We start from the raw sequence: 18,387 nt of genomic DNA, 5'->3' as shown, positions 1-18,387 counted from the left end.
GATCTTATCCAACTCTATATTTTCAAGGTCAAAGTAGAGATAACGATCAGAATTGAACTGATCATTATCTTGGCGTACAACGAGTTTCCGTATTGGATCAGGAAACATATATATCAAACGTGATCTTCATTTCTCCATCAGAAAAATCAAATCATTGAGATAAGTGCATGATTTTCCAAGCAGTACTGGAGATCAATATTTCAATGTTATTACGCTATAAATTAAATATAGTGTCCAATGCCCATATAATTTCTCTCTGCAGTTTGATATAGTACATGTGCGCCCGCATTGCATTATAGCTACACATGAATTTAATATAATATTTATTGATAATATATATATGTGTGTGTGTATGTATATATTCTTTTCTGTTCAGTTTGGTTGTTAGGAGTTGTGTGACACATCCTTTTTGTTTGGTAACTGGATTTGGGTACACTCTGTAGAATCCCAATTTATGGACATTTTCATTATTTCTGAGTGCATCCCACGTAGCCAAAAACGTCACCGATTCGGTATGTGGCTTTCCAGCCGTTTTCATTTTGTCTTATTCTTTCAAGTGGAACAACTGGTATGGTGGGTAGCTTGTTAGACTTTGTTTTGTGCCATTAATGGGTCTTTTCCCTGAGGTTGATCTACTCTTATAACAAAGCTATTAAAGGGTATGTTTTGGAATTGGGCTTCTTGTAGCTAGAAATAATATTGTTTAGTAATATATATATATATATATATATATACACACTTTCTGATAAACACAAAACTAAGAACACATGCATAACTTATGTACAGATCGACATAATAAGGCTTTCAGAAAGAGGTAACACCGTCTATAATTATGCTCATCGAGTGATTCTATTCAAACAATTATTGATTGGAAGAGAATTTATGGGCATATATACCTAAATGTCACAAATACATCTAACTCCTGCCCATGTGCGACTTGCATGTGTGACTACTAATTTTTCTGATAACGGTTGATAATAATAGGCAGTTAAAATTGAGATTTATTGTAAGAAATTTGAGTGAAATGCGCAGGGAAACATTTTCATTAATGTTGAGAAATTCTATACATAGAATGGAGACCTCAAATCATTCACGGCATACAATACGTTCAAACATAGGCCGGAAACACATGAATACATGATGATCAGAAAACATTGGAGAGCCAAAGCCTAAATATTCTCTGCTTTGTGTACTTATAATTCAGTAAAGACCAGGGCATTCATCTTCCTGTGGATTTCATCATCCAAAGAAATCCGATTAATGTAACTACGTAAGTGCACTATCCAAAAAAAGGGGGCAAAAACTCATAATCATATATTTGTTTCTTGATTTTATTCTTTTTTTTGTTTTAATTTTGTAGAAATATATTTTTTTAATTATTTCTTTCCGAACTGATTTTTTTTTTTTTCACTAGTTTTTGAGAGTTTGGGTTAGCGAAACACTCCATTATAACTTGAGATAAGTACTGAACTTACCCGTTCGGTTCGTTAATTCAAGTTGAGATGTGATGTTGTGTGAGAGCTTTTTACTGTAACAAAAAAGTTAGATGTGACTATTTCTGAGAGTTTTTTACTGTAGTAAAACTCGAATCAGCGAAAAAAACGGGACCCCTTGAAATGCATGCGACGTCATCATCCCGCTGTAATTTCTTGACTAACTCAGGGGCTGTTCGACGACCCCATTCTTGAGTTAAAAACTTAAAAAAGCAACTCATATTACAACTTTATTCAAGTTTATGTTCTTTTAAGTTTAAACTCGAGTTTGGGATTAAAACTTGAGTTCAAGTTTCCCCTTCAACTCGAGTTCAAAAACTCGAACTCAAATTAATGAACAATATTTTTTTCTATTCTTAAAATTGTTATAACTTTTTCGTTTTAATTCTGATTGAGATGATTTTTTTCTATGCGTTGACAACGAAAAGACGAATAAAACCCCACCCATATACCCTATTAAAATTTTCCATCAGCATTGAGTTTTTATTAAAATACTATATAAATACAAATTCAAGTTTTGACTCACTCAAATACAAACTCAAAAAGATTCTTTATCTTAAACATTAACTCAAATGTATACAACTAAACACAAACTCAAGTTATAACTTCAACTCAAGTTATAACTCAAACTCAATTTAAAATCTACAAGTCACTTAACTCAAAAACGGTAAAAGAACCGCCCCAGTCTTACAAATTCTTCCGAAAAAGAAAAGTGAAAGGAAGAAAAACAAACATTACTCTTTCTATAGTACATTTAATTTTCCATTAAAAGAATAGATTTTTTTTTGTGCTGAACAAAAATCAGTACAATATAATTTATAAACGCAATCTTTTTTTTTAAAAATATATAAATTACAAACGAAAAAATTGAGTGTCGTTTTATGCTTAAACGGCAAGAGAGATTCTGTTTCTTCACGTGAACAACACTAAATTTTGGATTTATAAAAAAAAATTAAAAAAATAAAAATCTTGAAATATGAACGACGCGTCGATTTCATGCAAAATGTACGAAATTTTATGTACAGTTATTTGAAAATGACATATCGTTTTATTACAGAAGGCAACCAGAAAAAAAAAAAAAAACCTCCTATAAACGACACGTTGCATAAGTTTAAAGCTCGTGGTTTAACAGTTTGGGTTGGCAGTTTTAGGTTTAAGCCTGTCTAATTATATACACTAAAAAAAATAATTATGTAAACATTATGTGATCATTACAGGCATAACATAGTGGTAATTAGCATTATTATGTTTCTACCAAAAAATAGCATTATTATGTGAATGTAAAGCTTAGCGCGCGAGAGATAGATGATATTCTCATATGTTCATTTTGTTTCGCTCGTTTAACTTAAAAATTTGAATTAAAAAAATAAATTAATGTTAAAATAAAAAATAAAATAAGAAGAGAAAAAAAATAGAGATTTAACGTGGTTTAATAATATATCTACTTTCACAAATTAGAAAGAGAAGAAGAATTCACTAATAAGAAGCACAATGAAAGGGCTCCATATAAATACACATTACAAAGCATATAATCATGTAAGTTATCTAAAATTAAAATCAAGAATCAAAAACTTTCTGATATGAAAATAAATATAAATAAAATCAAAACTATTAATAAGATACTTTCTCTAATATATTTTCCTTGTATCAAAAAAGTTGAATTTGAATTTTTACGGAAGAAAATATTTTAGCAAATACTTGAGTTGTAATTCAAACTAGTGAAATGAACGGGACCTAAAATACTTAAAAAATAATTTAAAAACATAACAAAAGAGATGTCAAAGGGTAAGGGTGTTCAAAATATACGCCAAACCACAAAAACCGCCCAATCTAAACCAAACCGAACCAAATTGTTAAATATTTTTAGATTATTAGGCGGTTTGATCAGTTTTTTAATCTAATTTTTTTGGATTGTTTGGTTTGTGGTTTGGACTCCCCAAACTACCTAAAAATATACATATATTATTTTTTAATTTTTAAAATATTTGTATATTTATTTTAATTTTTATTGGTCATAATAAAAGTTATACATTTATAAAATACACCCTATCATATTTTTATTGGTTTGTATTACAATTTTAAACAGTGAATTGTTAGACATTTACAATTTTTGAATTATATTGTAAACTTGAATCTTACTTTTATTTTTATTGATTAACGATTTTATAATCTCTATGAATTATTAAAAAAAATTTTAGTCTTAAGCTGAAACCGTCCAAACCGCTTATGAGTGATTTGGTTCAACTTGAATTTTGTCAAAAATATTAAACCGCCTAGAAAAAAAAATTATTTTTAAATTAGTTTGTGGTTTTAAAAAAAAAGACCTAAATCAACGCGAATACCCCTATCAAATAGCAAAGCACCAACGGAGGCAACAAATAGTATACCCTGCCAAGACGACGACCACCGTCCGCAAGTCGCGACGGTGGCGAGATCTCCTTGTGGCGTTGCAAGGAGCTTACCTCATGCAGGCTAGCTGCCTGGTGTCGTAGATCTCGTGGCAAGATGATCTCCTCGTGGCTCGTGGTACCTCTAGGAGCCAACAATAATAATATCTCCTTAGCTTGACTTGCACGCCCTTAAAGGATCATAGCAAAAAGAAATAAGGCGGGTTAGAAAGAGGGAAAAAGAAAAAAGAAAGAAAAATTACTAGAAACGATATATTTATTCGCACAACTCTATTGATGAAGAAAAACGTGACTTTTTTATTGCAAGATTTAAAAAAAAAAAAAAAAAAAACAATAACAAAAGTCCATTCAACATCATTTGTGCGGCATTGTCTATAGTTTTTCCTAAAACATGAAATAAGATGATCAATGTCGGAGTTGAATCTTAGATAGAACAACGAAAAGGGACTTAGTCTATAAACTAAATTAGAGAAATACGATACTTTATGGGGTTCGAGCTTAAATATAACGTTTTAATAGTAAATCTAAGCTTGTTTCAAAACTGCACCAGTGAAAGTAACACCATCTTCCTCGCCTTAAATTTGGATTGGGCTTCCATAGCACGGCCCAAGCCTGGAAAAAGAGGGCTAACAGAGCAGTCTTGCAAATAATAATAATAATAATATAATAATAATAATAATAATAATAATAATAATAATAATAATAATAATCATCATCATCATAATAATAATAATAATCATCATCATCATCATAATAATAATAATAATCATCATCATCATAATAATAATAATAATAATAATAATAATAAATTAATAACTAAAGAGAAAATGAGACAAATACTTTTTATTTGAGCAAAAGAAATAATTGTCCTTTAGAGTGTATGAGTCTAAATTTTTATCCTTAACTCTTGATTAATATATATTTTTAGTTAAATAATTATATTAGTTAAAAAGATATTAATCAAGAATAAAAAGTAAAAATCTAGACCCATACAAGCAATTTTCTCAAAAATAATTTAAAAAAAGGAGAAAAGACTGAACTTACCTTTAAAAGTGTATAGATATAGATTTTTATCATTTACTCTTGATTAATACCACTTGAATTCAGTGACGGAGGCAATATTTTTATTCAAGTGGGGGCTTAAAACTTTCTCTAAATATTTTGTTGAGACAAAATGAACTTTTAGTTTTAGAGGGGCCATATTTAATTTAATGTAAATTTATGTAGATTTGAGTAGGGTTAAAATTGTATTTTTACTCAATTCTTGTTGGGACTAACCAAAATATATGAAGATTTGGGGGTGCTAAAATGGTTTTTTCATTTGTTGTGGGGGTTAATTGTTAAAAATAATAAGAAAATAGATCACTTTGCAAAAGAACAAAAAATGTGAAGCCCCCATTAGTTATGATGTGGCTCCGTCTATGTTTGGACTAATAATAGTTATTTGATTAATAGACTAAGGAGTAAAAACTAAAAATTCAAGATACATACACTTTAAAAAATGCTTGTCTCATTTTCTCTTAAAAAAATATAAAGAAATAATCATTTTTCAACTTAATGTTTAGGATATGTTTTTAATTTTACAATACTGTTAATCCATGCATTGTATGGTTATTGAAGTAATATCATTTCAATAAATTTCTTTTTTTTTTTGTGGTACAAATTTGTATAACTAATTTTAATGCTAATTATTTATAGATTTACGCATAAATATAACAAATTGAGGACATATATTTTTAATCCATCGTGCGATAATTTTATTGTGATACTCAGGGCATATATGTAATTAATTAAAAATAAAAGGAAAAATTGTTGAACTTAAATTTAAAATGCATGTAAGAGTCTCAATTTTTATTATTTATTTTTAATTAATATAATTAGTTGACTAAAAAATTACAAATATTATTTTAATCAATAAAATTATTTGATTAAAAGATCTTATTCAAGAATTAGGACAAATAGAACATTTGTTTCATTTTCTCAAAATAGAATAAAGAAGAGGGTAACACAACGGGTGTGTTTGAAACTCGTTATAAAATAATTTTTTTTTTGATAAAAATAGAAATGAAAATGTTTTCAATCTCAAACATAAATTATTTTTAAAAATACATTTGATAGTTTTATCAAGAGATTATTTTTAGTATAAAAAAATCAATTAATATTTATCTCTATGCTCAAAAAAAAGAAGAAAACAGAAATAAAAAAAATTAAAAATTATTTTTTATTTTTTTTTCTTATTTTATACTAAATTAAAAAATTATTTTTAGTTTTAATTATTTCAAACGCCTTTTTTATCCATTTTTATTTTTTCTTTCTCAAAAAATATAAAAAATAAAAACAAAATCTTCAAACACGGCCCTACACTTTTGCAGCAGAAGGAAGGAAAAGGAACAGATATTGGTAGCAACGAACGGTACGAGGGGGTGGCCGAATGGGTCCCTCTTTCCGGACAGTTGATAATTTGACAGCTCGAAGTGTCGACCTCGAGGTTCGTCTTGGTTGCCCCTCTTTGAAATTTCTTCTCCTTTGAGAATTGATTGCTTTGTGTGCGTGCGTTAAAGCTTTCATTTTTTGTAATTCATTTTTGTGACCATCGATATTAAGCCTCTTTTATTTATATATTTATTTGTTGGAGGACGAGAGCAGCTAAATCAGCTAGAAATACCCATTAATTAATTTCAACTTGTGCTTAGCTTAATACACTGAAAATGACATCCATTATGCACCAGTAATCTCTCAAATGGTCCCCGGCTTATGCTGTCAATCCTAGTTTAGTGTCCATAGTTTTTAAAATGTCTCAAACTCCATCCGTGATTTATCAGTTTCTTTCAGTTTTAGTGCTTTTCGTGAGTTGGGTGTTCAAAAATTGGATAAAATATGCACATGATTTTGACGATAGAACACGGAATATGCAATATAATATAACACTCCACTAACTGAAAATTATCCGTATTATGTTTTATTTTTAACTGAAACTGAAACAAGATATAGATCAAGTATTGAGTTTGAAACAAGTCAGGGACTAAAGTGGGATTGACTAACTAAGAGCCCGTTTAATTCGCTGATTCGAGTTCAGATGCGACTTTATGTGAGAGCTTTTTACTGTAGCAAAAAAATTAGATGTGACCGTTTCTGAGAGCTTTTTACTGTAGCAAAACTCGAATTCTAAACTCGAATCAATGAAATGAACATGGCTTAAGTCATTGGACCGTTCGTGAGATTAATCTTTTCTTTTCTTGGTCACCTTTTTTTTTTAATTTTTTTCTTTTTTTTAATTTTTTAGTTTTGGGTGGTTGAAGTAAAAATGTCTATGATTTGAATTCTGAGTATTGCTGTTTGATTGCTGGGATAAATTAGTAAAAATGTTTGATTAATTAGGCATCGGCTGTTGTTCTTATTGTTTTAAGCATGAAAAAGTATCTATCAATTGAGCTGGATGGTTAAAAATGATTTTCAATTTAAGTTATATAAGTAACAAGTTTTGTTGGTTTCTTTGTTTTTCTCAGTTGATACAGTGTCAATGCGTTAGAAGTTGAATTCGGTACACGGGAATGCCCCATGTGCTTATTAAAGTGGTACTCCTTCAAGTTTTACGAAAATGAATTATGCTGGAGTGCATAAAGAAAGAATTATAGCATGTGGTACTTTTTTGTCTGGTTGGTCGCTGCTTGTTCAATTATTGATGTCCTTTGTTCAGCTAGAATGGGCCTACTTGATTTCCAAATGCCTCAAAAGCTGTATATTTGCATGCTATATAACATCGTAAATTTTTGCATGCACATATCCACGTGATAAGAATGCAAATCTATTTATGTGACACTTCTTTTGCCGTACTCCTTTTGGGGTCGAATGTTCTCTCAATTTGTGTGTGCCTTTTATTGGAAAGTAATTTTGTAAGCTTTTTCTTAAGGTCTTTTTCAGAAGTTGTATGGCGGTTTTAGTCCAGGACCAAGTTGAGCTTCTTCATTTCACCCATATTATTGCAGGCTATAGTTGATTTTCTTGGAGTTTTGCTTGTTTTGAGTCAGCTGGTATTGATAAACGTGATTGCTTCTGAATAGGTTTTAGTTTATTAACTTAAAACCTCTAGCTGGATTATGAAAATGGTAGGAACCTAGCTGGTTATGGAAAGTGACAGGTAGAAAAACACAGTAGAATAAAAGAAAGAATTGCAAGAATCTATTTTTTATTGATGAATTATAGTGAAAGAATCTATCCGCAAACAGAAGGCAGTTCCCTTTCAAGATAGCTGAAGGAAGAGTAAGAGGAACCCATTCACCGTGCTCCCCCATAAAAGGCCTGAATTCGCGGAGGTTGACCTGGTAACTTCCCAGATAAAATCTTTTTGCTTTGTAGATGGAATTGTATACTCGTATGGGAGAATTATCCGGTTTGTTTTAGCGGTTTGGTTGATTCCTGGACTTTCTACCTGGTGAGGTTTGGCTACATCACCCTTGCTCGATACTCTGGTCGCGATCTGCACACTGAAGTTAACCAACTCTCCCTAACAAACTGCAAATGAGGGTCAAGAGTTAACCACCTATGACCAACAACTACTTACGTATACAGTTACAACAACTCTGCCCCCACACAATCTAGCTTACTGACTATCAAGCCTTATCAGAAAGTTGGTGGATCCATTCTGAATGAGGTTTTTCTCGTAATATTTTCATGTTTGTTACCTTATCAAAAGTCAGAACAATGTTTAAGAGCCCTTTATCATGCTCTCCAATCTCGCCAATACTTAATTAATGCAGTTCCTTGTCTTCTGTCTTGTGCATCCAAACAAATGAAAGCACCAATCTAGAGTTAGAGAGAAGCTTAGGTGATACCAGAAATTGTGTCTTAGATTTAATCACGTTGCTTAAGTTTCATTCTCTCTCCAGGTTCTAACTTGAACTATTAATATAGTTTTGAAAGGAAGAAGTAGCTTCTGAACATCAGAGTGCAATTTCTTTCTCTGATTCTCTCTTTAAAGTGACAAATTTTAGACATTTGGTAAGGGGATTCGTACCCTGATTCGAATTATGGTTCATGACTTACTACAGTATTTTCTCTCACAAAAAATACACGTAAATCGAAAATGGTTCTAATCTCATGATTCTAATCCATGAACCAAACGTCACTGCTCTCTCTCTCTCTCTCTCTCCTGGAAATTTGTCAAGTCATCGGTTTTTGTTACTTTTGGATATATTCTATGCACTAGTAGTATTTTCCATGTTGGCTTCTAGTATTTTGGTTGCATCATCTGACTATTTGTCTGTACTTGTTATTGGCCCAAAAAAGCACACCTTCTTCTGAAAAAAATAAAAATAAAAATAAAATGATCCTTGTGGAAGGTTTGGGCACAGGCATTTAGTTACATTTTCAAGATACATTTTTAAGTATTTTAAGTCGTATGTCTTTTCCCTTATAATTGTTTGCATTAGAGAAAAGTTGCTGATGATGGGGGTCATCTTTTGCTTGAAAATAAAAGTTCTTCTTTTCCTATATATAAAGAAAATAGATCTCTTCTTTCTTCAACTGCAGGGTCAACAAGTCAACTATTTTTGTAGTAGCCTGGGTTTGTACACAAATGAAAGAAGCAGTTATATGGATCCATGAGAGGTTTTCTAATTGATTGATTGCCTGGAGCCAATCAAGATATAAGAAAGTGATTCTCAACTCATTTTATTTTTATCTTTTATTTTCTTTATAGCTAACTTCACCTAATATTCTAGTACCTGCTCCACCTCTTTTTCCTTTTTTCCTCTTTTAAGAATTTGATTTGGCCAGCTTGTTTGTACAAGAAAAAGGCATCGCGTAATATTTAAGAATACATGAGCTTCTTGCATCTCAAGATTCTTTTTAGTTATATATAGGCATGCAAAGTATTCATTATGAATCATAGCTGAATGCATTTGAGCATTCCTTTGCCACTTTAGGGGTTCATTTTCCATCTCCAATATTGTACTAACACCTGCTTTGACTAGTAAATTTTTCTCAAGCACTCTGACTTTTGCGAGCTTTTCATTCAATCTTCAGGCAAGTCGTTTTCGAATATCATGCCAACCGCTTCTTCTTTGTTGATTGAATCTCCCAAGGAGTTTGGAGAACTCCCACATATGATATATATATATATATATATATATATATATATATATAGCAAAGAGATTCTGCTCTTAATAGATTGTTTGTAATGATCTCTTTCTTGGACAAAGCAAGACTAATTTTTTATTATTATGGTTCTGGTATCTAGTTAACCTCAATTAAATTGGGATTAAGGCTTATTGTTGTTGTATGGTTGGCATCTCTAGAAACGTCCATATATGTAATATTCTTTAAGAAGAGCATCTTTTCTCTAGATTTTTCTTCTCTCTTCTTTGCTTCACCATACTTTTTCTGGAATGTTCTGACGTGATGACGGTATTTTACGTTGCTTGTGTTGCGTGTCATGATCAGTTTTTCTGCTAAAATCGAAATCAGAAAAACAAAAATACACGATGTTTCTAGTCTTGTGATAATCTAATCAAACTGAGTTGGCATCTAAACGAGTTTTCTAATCCATGTAAGTATCTAATTTTGGATTTGTTCTCTCTCTCTCTCTCTCTCTCTCTCTCTCCCTGAAAAAGCATAGAGATTTTTAGTTCTCTGTTTGAGTTGCAGGTGTTGCATATGGAGGATAACTTGAAACAACGAGCCGATTTACAGTTTCAGAGTGTCGTCTTTCAAATCTAAAAGAACCCATGAATTTTTTCTGATCTTTTCACGGATATTGAGGTCAGCTAATCCATTCACAATCTTTTCATGAAATACTTCTTTTAGTTTTGGTAATAGCAGTCGTCCATGTTGTGTTCTTGTCGTTCACTTGAAGGCTTGGCTTGATATTGGAAGTGGCAGAAAATGCTATGTTTTACTCTAGATGAATATTTGAATGAATCTGATACGTGATATTTTTGGATGGGAAATTGATTAGAACTGTTAACAGATGTTAAAACTTCATTAGCAAACTTTAAACTGTGCATTAACTTATAGAACTGTGTATGCTGTTTGGGGTCCATGAATTTAACTATAAGTGTCTGCTGGTGAGCTAGAATAACATTCTCTGGGGCCAGATGTGCGGTTATTGTTTACCTTTGAGCATGCCGAAAATATAACATATTTTATTTTTCGTGAAAATAACGACATGACCAAAGAGAAATAGAAGACGGCATACCTTTAGAATTGCCTTTTCAGCTATTTTGCGTTATTTGATGGGTTTGGAACATCTTGCGGAGGAAGCAAACATTTAAAGTCAAAAGAGAAAAGAACAGAAGGGGAAAAAAAACATCTTGATGCTTAAGAAGCTACAACAAAGTCCTTACACAAGTTCAACATCGAGACGGGTCTATTTGGCATTGCTTTCTAAAGCTACTTTTAACTTCTTAGGTCTAAAAGCACCTTTCGGAAGTGTTTGGATAACTTTTTTGAAGAGTTTGCACTTCATATGAGTTTTTGATCAAAGCCACAAAATATGACTTCTCGAAAAAAAAAAAAAAACCCTTTTAAAAGTTGTACCAAGTTTCAATAAGATATATACATATATATATATATTATATACATTGTCATTGGTTATTAGAAAATTAAATATCTTTTTCGTCCTTATATTCTTGATAAAAAATGTGGTGCTTCTTTTTAGTGATTGGATTTGCATTTACATCTGATTCGTTGTTTTGCAAAACATTAAGTTAATAAAAGGCCCTTAAGAGCTCATAAAAGGCCAGCTATTCAAAGAAATAAAATTAACAAAGCTACATGGGAAGAACATGGCTTGGCATCTTTACGTACGAACCTATGGACACGCACTTATGTTTCTTCTGTTTCTATGGCATCTTTATGCGCGAACCTCTGGACCCTTTTTTTTTTGTCGGAAAATTTTCTTGGAAGAATTTGATGGAGTAATTTTTACCCTGAATAAAGTAAAATGCAGCAGTTATTTGCTGTTGAAGCATTTTTTGATGCAGTGGTCGCCTAGTTTTACACAATGTTCAACATCGAGACGAGTCCAGAAGCTACAACAAAGTCCTTACACAATGTTCAACATCGAGACGGGTCTATTTGGCATTGCTTTCTAAGGCTGTTTGCACTTCATATGAGTTTTTGATCAAAGCCACAAAATATGACTTCTCGGGAAAAAGCACTTGTATATTTTTTCTTTAAAACATGTATATTTTCTCTTTAAAACATATATATTTCCACTTAAAACATGTACATTTCCTTTAATGGTAAAATATACGATATATACATGTTTTAAGAGGAAATATATACGTTTTAAAGAGAAAATATACATCTTTTAAAGAAAAAATATACAAGTGCCGCTCCAGTCCAGTATTGGACTGGAGACTAGTCCTATTTTTTTTTATCTTCATTCCAACATTTTCATTGGTTATTAGAAAATTAAATATCTTTTTCGTCCTTGTATTCTTGTTAAAAAATGTGGTGCTTCTCTTTTAGTGATTGGATTTGCATTTACATCTGATTCGTTGTTTTGCAAAACATTAAGTTAATAAAAGGCCCTTAAGAGCTCATAAAAGGCCAGCTATTCAAAGAAATAAAATTAACAAAGCTACATGGGAAGAACATGGCTTGGCATCTTTACGTACGAACCTATGGACACGCACTTATGTTTCTTCTGTTTCTATGGCATCTTTATGCACGAACCTATGGACCCCTTTTTTTTGTTGGAATATTTTCTTGGAAGAATTTGATGGAGAGTAAGTTTTACACTGAAGAAAGTAAATTGCAGCAGTTATTTGCTGTTGAAGCATTTTTTGTTGCATTGGTCGCCTAGTTTTACTTATTGATGAGTCCGATACCAAATTTCTCTATAAGGAATGAACTTGGAATACTTTGTTGATTGTTGTTTTATCAGAGTTTAGTGCTTGCGGCACGGTACGTACTCTTTACAGCCAAATATATTATATAGTATGATTTTTTGAACAGATTTATTTATTTATTCATTTATTTACAAAAGGATATAGTCTTTAGTAAATTGTGGTGAGGTCCTAGAATCGATTCCTCTTACATCGAGTAAAAACCGATTATGTCAGATTCTGTTGTAATATCTGATTGAAAAATGAAGTAACTACTTTGGTAATTGTTTACAATTTTTCTTTCTTAGTATCTAACTATAGTAAACATCTGCAATCTCTTTTGTTCTTTTATTTTTTAGCTACAGCTGCGCTGCTACTTGGATCAAATGTCTTGTGCACTACATGTAATCAGGTAACTGAAGTCTCAATTCTTGGAATTTATTTTTCTTATTTAGAGATTTTCCATGTTTAGGTTTGGCAAGTTGAAATGAACGGCAAGTGTTGATCAGTCAATGCGGTGGACTTTCTATCAATTTTTTTCTTCTTTAGTGTGTAAAATCAACGATTACCAAATTTGTTCTCCTATTTGTTACTCAATTATTTTTATTATTATTAGTTTCATTTTTATTTGGTTATTTTAAATGTTCAATTGAGAAATATATGGCAACAACTTTCGCATTTAGTTGTAGGCCAGTAATTGATTGCATTATTCTATTTCTACCTTCATAGACAATGTGTAAAAATTTGAAATGTATGAATCAAGAGATCGCTCTTTGGCAAGCAGAGGTTGCAAATCCTTCATAGTTATTATTGTTAGTGATTGCTTTGCTAGACGTAGCTCATAATTCAGATAAGGACACTTGAATTAACAATCATAATTTAGATAAGAACACTTGAACTAATAAATTTGTTCAAAAGAAAGCAATAGATCATCTAGAATTCCCTTTCAAAAAAAAAAAAAAAACCATCTAGAATTCTTGAGCTGTACTCTGCCATGATTGGGGAAACGACAAGGAAAATGTATAATTATTTCTTGTTTATCATGATTATTAAACTTGCTTGACCAACCCCCCCCCCCCACAGGGAGAAAAGGAGAGAAATCAGGGCCGTGTTTGCCTTGCATAAACTGAAAAGAGTCTATTGATCCTCAACAAGAAGCATTGAGACAACTGGGAATGATTCTCTATCCCCATCTAATCGTATTTTTACTTACAGAATCAGTAATAAGAGTTTAGTGAGCTCCACATTAGAAACAGAATAAGGAAAAGAAACACCAATCCTTACGTCCCTTAGTATTGATTCCCGATCAAATGGAATAAATGACTAATTTACTTATAAATCCTCGATGAATTCACTGTTACAAACTAATGATTATTTAGTTATATAAAAATATAATTTAGTAATTACATTGATGAAATTCATACTCCTTAGTTTAGTAAATACTTGAAAGAGGATTGAGTCTACTAAAAAAAGAAATCGATGATACTCATTCTTATTATTTTATTTTTCTTTTCGCTCCCTTTACGTTTTTCATTATAGTCCTCTGTGGTTTGGTGAGCTAATTCTTTCAATCATAGCACTGCACGCGCACACAGACAAGAGGAAGGGAAAATCGCATAAACGCTTATGGAGAATGATGGATAGTGCGCTTTCTCTACCATAATCGGAGGAAGTTTGTCTGTGGTATGATCCTATACAACCTTCTTATTGGTTAACATGAAGATTTTCTATGATTGTTACGATTTTCGTTTTTCTTTTCTTTTATATCTTGTAACAATGTCGATTATTATTCTGTCTCCGGTTATGATGTGATTGGTCTTTTCTGTATTCTCTTTGAGAACTTCATGTCCCCAAAGTTTTATTTTTCATTCAACTTTATTTTTTAAATAAAGTTTCGTTTCTCATAAACATGGATTTTAATTTTGAAATTTTACCTTGGAGTAAGAGGAGATTGCATTTAGGGACGATATGAACTGATTCCTAACAGTTTTGTTTGGTTTTCTTTCCTTTTTTTTTTTTTTTTTTTTTTTTCAATGTGTGTAAAAGCAGATATACGTGAATTCATAAATAACAGAAGAGACATGCATGTATATAAAAGTAATGCGTCATTTCCGTTATCATATTACCACCAACACATTGAGCAGCTACTGGCACAGATACAATGGCTTCAGTCTTTGCTAACAAGTGTTTCTAATATTTTCCTAAAACCCAGACAAAAACTAGCAACAAGGATAAAAGCTGAATAAGTCTAGAACTTGAAAGCAAAAACATGAACATGAAAAAAAAAATTAAAAAGCTATGCAGGTTTATCTGATTCTTGTCATGTCTTTTGCTGTGCAGAAGCTCTTTGGAGTCAAGCCTTGTTCCCAGGAATTGGAATGCACTTGACGAGCCAACCGATCGGCCAAGACAAAGCAGCAATGCCAATACAAGCTGCCCATTGCCCCCAATCAAGCCTCACAGTCTGGGCAAACTTCTTCAGAAACTCCACCATCACCATTTGAAGCACAATGGTAATCCCAATTATTGCTAAAAACAGCTTGTTCTTAAGTATTCCCTTGAATATGTTCTTCTTCTCTAGTTTCCTTGCATTAAACTCGTTAAAGACTTGGCAGAAAACAAAAGTGTTGAAGATGATTGTGTTCTTAACCTTCTCATCCACGCCAAAGATGGATCTTCCCCTGAACTGTAGTGTCAGCAATACAGTTACCTGGAACAAGGCGTGTGCAATGACGTTTCTCCACATGACTCGGGTTATGAGCGGCGCTGTTCGACCCACCGGTGGCTTCTCCATCAGCTCATTGGTTGGCTGCTCAGTGGCCAACGCCAAAGCTGCCAATGTGTCCATTATGAGGTTCACCCACAGAAGCTGAACAGCAGTCAATGGGACTTTGCCAGAAGACACAGAGGCGATGAAATTGATGACGAGGGCGGCGACATTCACGGTGAGCTGAAACTGGATAAACTTCTGAATGTTGTTGTACACACACCTGCCCCATCTAAGAACTGTCACCACTGAAGAGAAGTTGTCATCTAAGATGACAATGTCTGAGCTCTCCTTTGCCACTTCAGTTCCTTGGATTCCCATAGAAAGCCCAATATCCGCTTCCTTGAGAGCGGGTGCATCGTTTGTTCCATCCCCAGTGACTGCCACCACATGACCCTTTTGCTTCAAGCACTGCACCATCAGGAGCTTGTCGAATGGAGACGATCTAGCCATCACTCGGATTCTGTCAACTTTCGCTGTTCGCTCTTCGGGCAAGTAATTCCTGAACTGAACCCCTTCGACTACAGCTTCGCTCTCCACATCCTCGTCAGGTTTTAGAACTCCGCATTCAATTGCTATAGCTCTTGCTGTGTGCTTGTTGTCTCCAGTTATCATTTTGATGTTTACACCAGCAGCAGTGCAGGTTTCCACGGCTTCTCTAACTCCCGGTCGACACGGGTCCTTAAGACCTACTAGACCCAGCAAGGTAAGTCCACTTTCTTCAAGCTTCTCACTGACCTGTCCATTTTCTTGTTCAAGCTTTTTGTGGGCGAAGGCAATACACCTCAAGCTTTTGGCAGCCATGTTCTGGATAACTGTTTCAATGCTCCTCCTTTTTTGGTCATTCATGGATTTGATATTTCCATCTTCGTCGTGATAATTCGAGCACATGATGAGTACCATCTCAGCAGCTCCCTTCCAGTGGCTGTGCGTAGTCTTCTCCCGGTTTCTCCTGATCAAAACACCACTCCTCTTTTTCTCCGAATTGAAGGCCTCCACTTGGATCGTCTCACATTTTTGCATCACCTCATCAATATCCAATCCCAAGCCAAAAACTGCCCAAGAAAGTATCGCTTTCTCAGTTGGGCTGCCAGAAATCTCAGGAACGGATGCAAAACTCGCCTTGTAAACGGTGCCGGTGGTGTTCAAACCGACACCTTCTCGCAGTAAATGCTGAACTATGGGAGACATATTTGATGTACTTTCCTGATCATAACTCATTGTCTCTCCTCCTCCGAGCCAAACCTCTGTAACCTTCATCTCGTTCAACGTAAGAGTTCCGGTTTTGTCTGTGCAGATTGTTGTGGCTGACCCCATTGTCTCACAAGCCGAGAGCTTCCTAACCATTGCATTGTCTTTCATCATCCTCTTCATTGAAAAGGCCAATGTCAATGTAACAGCAAGAGGCAGGCCTTCAGGAATCGCCACCACAACGATCGACACCGCTGCAGTCACAATGCCGACGACAGCATTCATCGCATCATTGAACCTCGTCTTTCCACCATAGAATTCCCTCTCCCCCTTCTCATTAGTGGTGTGCCCTGTGAAATAACGGACCGTCATAACAACAAGAACGGTAGCAGCCACGGACAAGCCAACATACCCAATAAAAGAAGTCAACTTCTTGAGCCTCGCTTGCAAAGGCGTCTCCTCATCCAAGTCGCGGCTTATCGAGCTCATCATCTCGCCCCACGCCGTGTTCATCCCCACAGAAGTGACGAGCATGGAACCGAACCCGTCTGTCACCTTAGTCCCAGACATCAAGAAGGGATTCTTGTCGCCATTGATCTCGACGTGATCGCTTTCTCCCGTCATGCTAGATTCATCCACCTTGAGAGAATGTCCTTCCAAGAACAACCCGTCGGCCGGAATCTGATCCCCGATCTTCAAGCACACGACATCGCCGACAACAATGTCGAAGATGGACAGGGGTTGACGCCTTCCATCCCTCACAACTTCCACCTTTATGTCGCTGCTCTTCGCGGAGAGCTTCTGGAATGACCTAGACTGCTTAAAGTTGGTCACAACAGAGACAGCAACGACAAGAAAGACGGCAAGAATTATACTCCCGCCATCAAACCAACCATCTTTCCATCCATCTTGTTTGATACCAAACCCTAGGGAGATAACTGCACATGCCAAGAGAATCATAATAACAGTATCTTTCAACGCATCAAGCACAAAGCTTAGGAAGTTCTTAGCAGGCGGTTTTTGGTACTCATTGGCACCAAAAACATTCTTTCTACGCATAAGATCAGCCTCAGCTGTACTACCAATACCACCTTTGACATCACTTTCAAGAATTGCAGCCAAGCCCTTGACACCTCCAAATTGAGACTTCAGACTTTCAAGATTCTTACCCCTTAGCATGTCACTCAACGCTTTCGGGTCGGCATCGAGAAAAGTCGGGTTTTCGACTTTAATGGCGACGTAGTCCAGGAGATCTTTCTTCGACAGAGAGGCTACAAGAGCCCTAGTAAAGGATATGGCAGTGAGAGCCAACCTCCATCGGCGACTTATGGACGTTTTGACCTTAATGACTGAGCAATCTTTTTGGTCTTGCATGGCTATTTCTTTTGACATGGTTTTTTGTGGCCTAAGAGACATGATCACTTTAAAGAGGAGATTCAACCAAATTCAATGAAACAGTAAAACAAGAAAGGGAAAATAAAAAAATAAAAAAAGGGGGATCAGTTTTTGAGTGTGCTTATAGAAGTAGGATAAAGTGTGGAAGAATAGGGTTTTCTTGGTGTATATATATAGGGTTCATAGTTTCCCATTCCACAACGCGTAATGGTATAGATTTTAGCTTAACGCAGAGGGTAAATGAGAATCAAAGAAATGTAATGGAAGGTGATTGGAAAGTGCCTTGAAGCTTCTTCCTCCTC

The 18,387-nt window shown here is 34.1% G+C and overlaps 1 protein-coding gene across 1 annotated transcript; it reads right to left on the bottom strand.

Annotated features, from left to right (window-relative positions):
- Positions 1–14,839: 14,839 nt before the first annotated feature.
- On the bottom strand, positions 14,840–18,179 carry LOC21407320 (putative calcium-transporting ATPase 13, plasma membrane-type). Its single transcript, XM_010103997.2, has one exon. It carries the CDS (start codon positions 18,104–18,106, stop codon positions 15,086–15,088), a length of 3,021 nt encoding a protein of 1,006 aa, XP_010102299.2. The 5' UTR covers positions 18,107–18,179; the 3' UTR covers positions 14,840–15,085.
- Positions 18,180–18,387: the final 208 nt, after the last annotated feature.

Source organism: Morus notabilis, unplaced genomic scaffold, assembly GCF_000414095.1.
Source record: "Morus notabilis unplaced genomic scaffold, ASM41409v2 Scaffold205, whole genome shotgun sequence".
In the NCBI taxonomy this organism is placed as follows: domain Eukaryota; kingdom Viridiplantae; phylum Streptophyta; class Magnoliopsida; order Rosales; family Moraceae; genus Morus; species Morus notabilis.
This window is presented reverse-complemented; position numbering and strand designations above follow the sequence as displayed.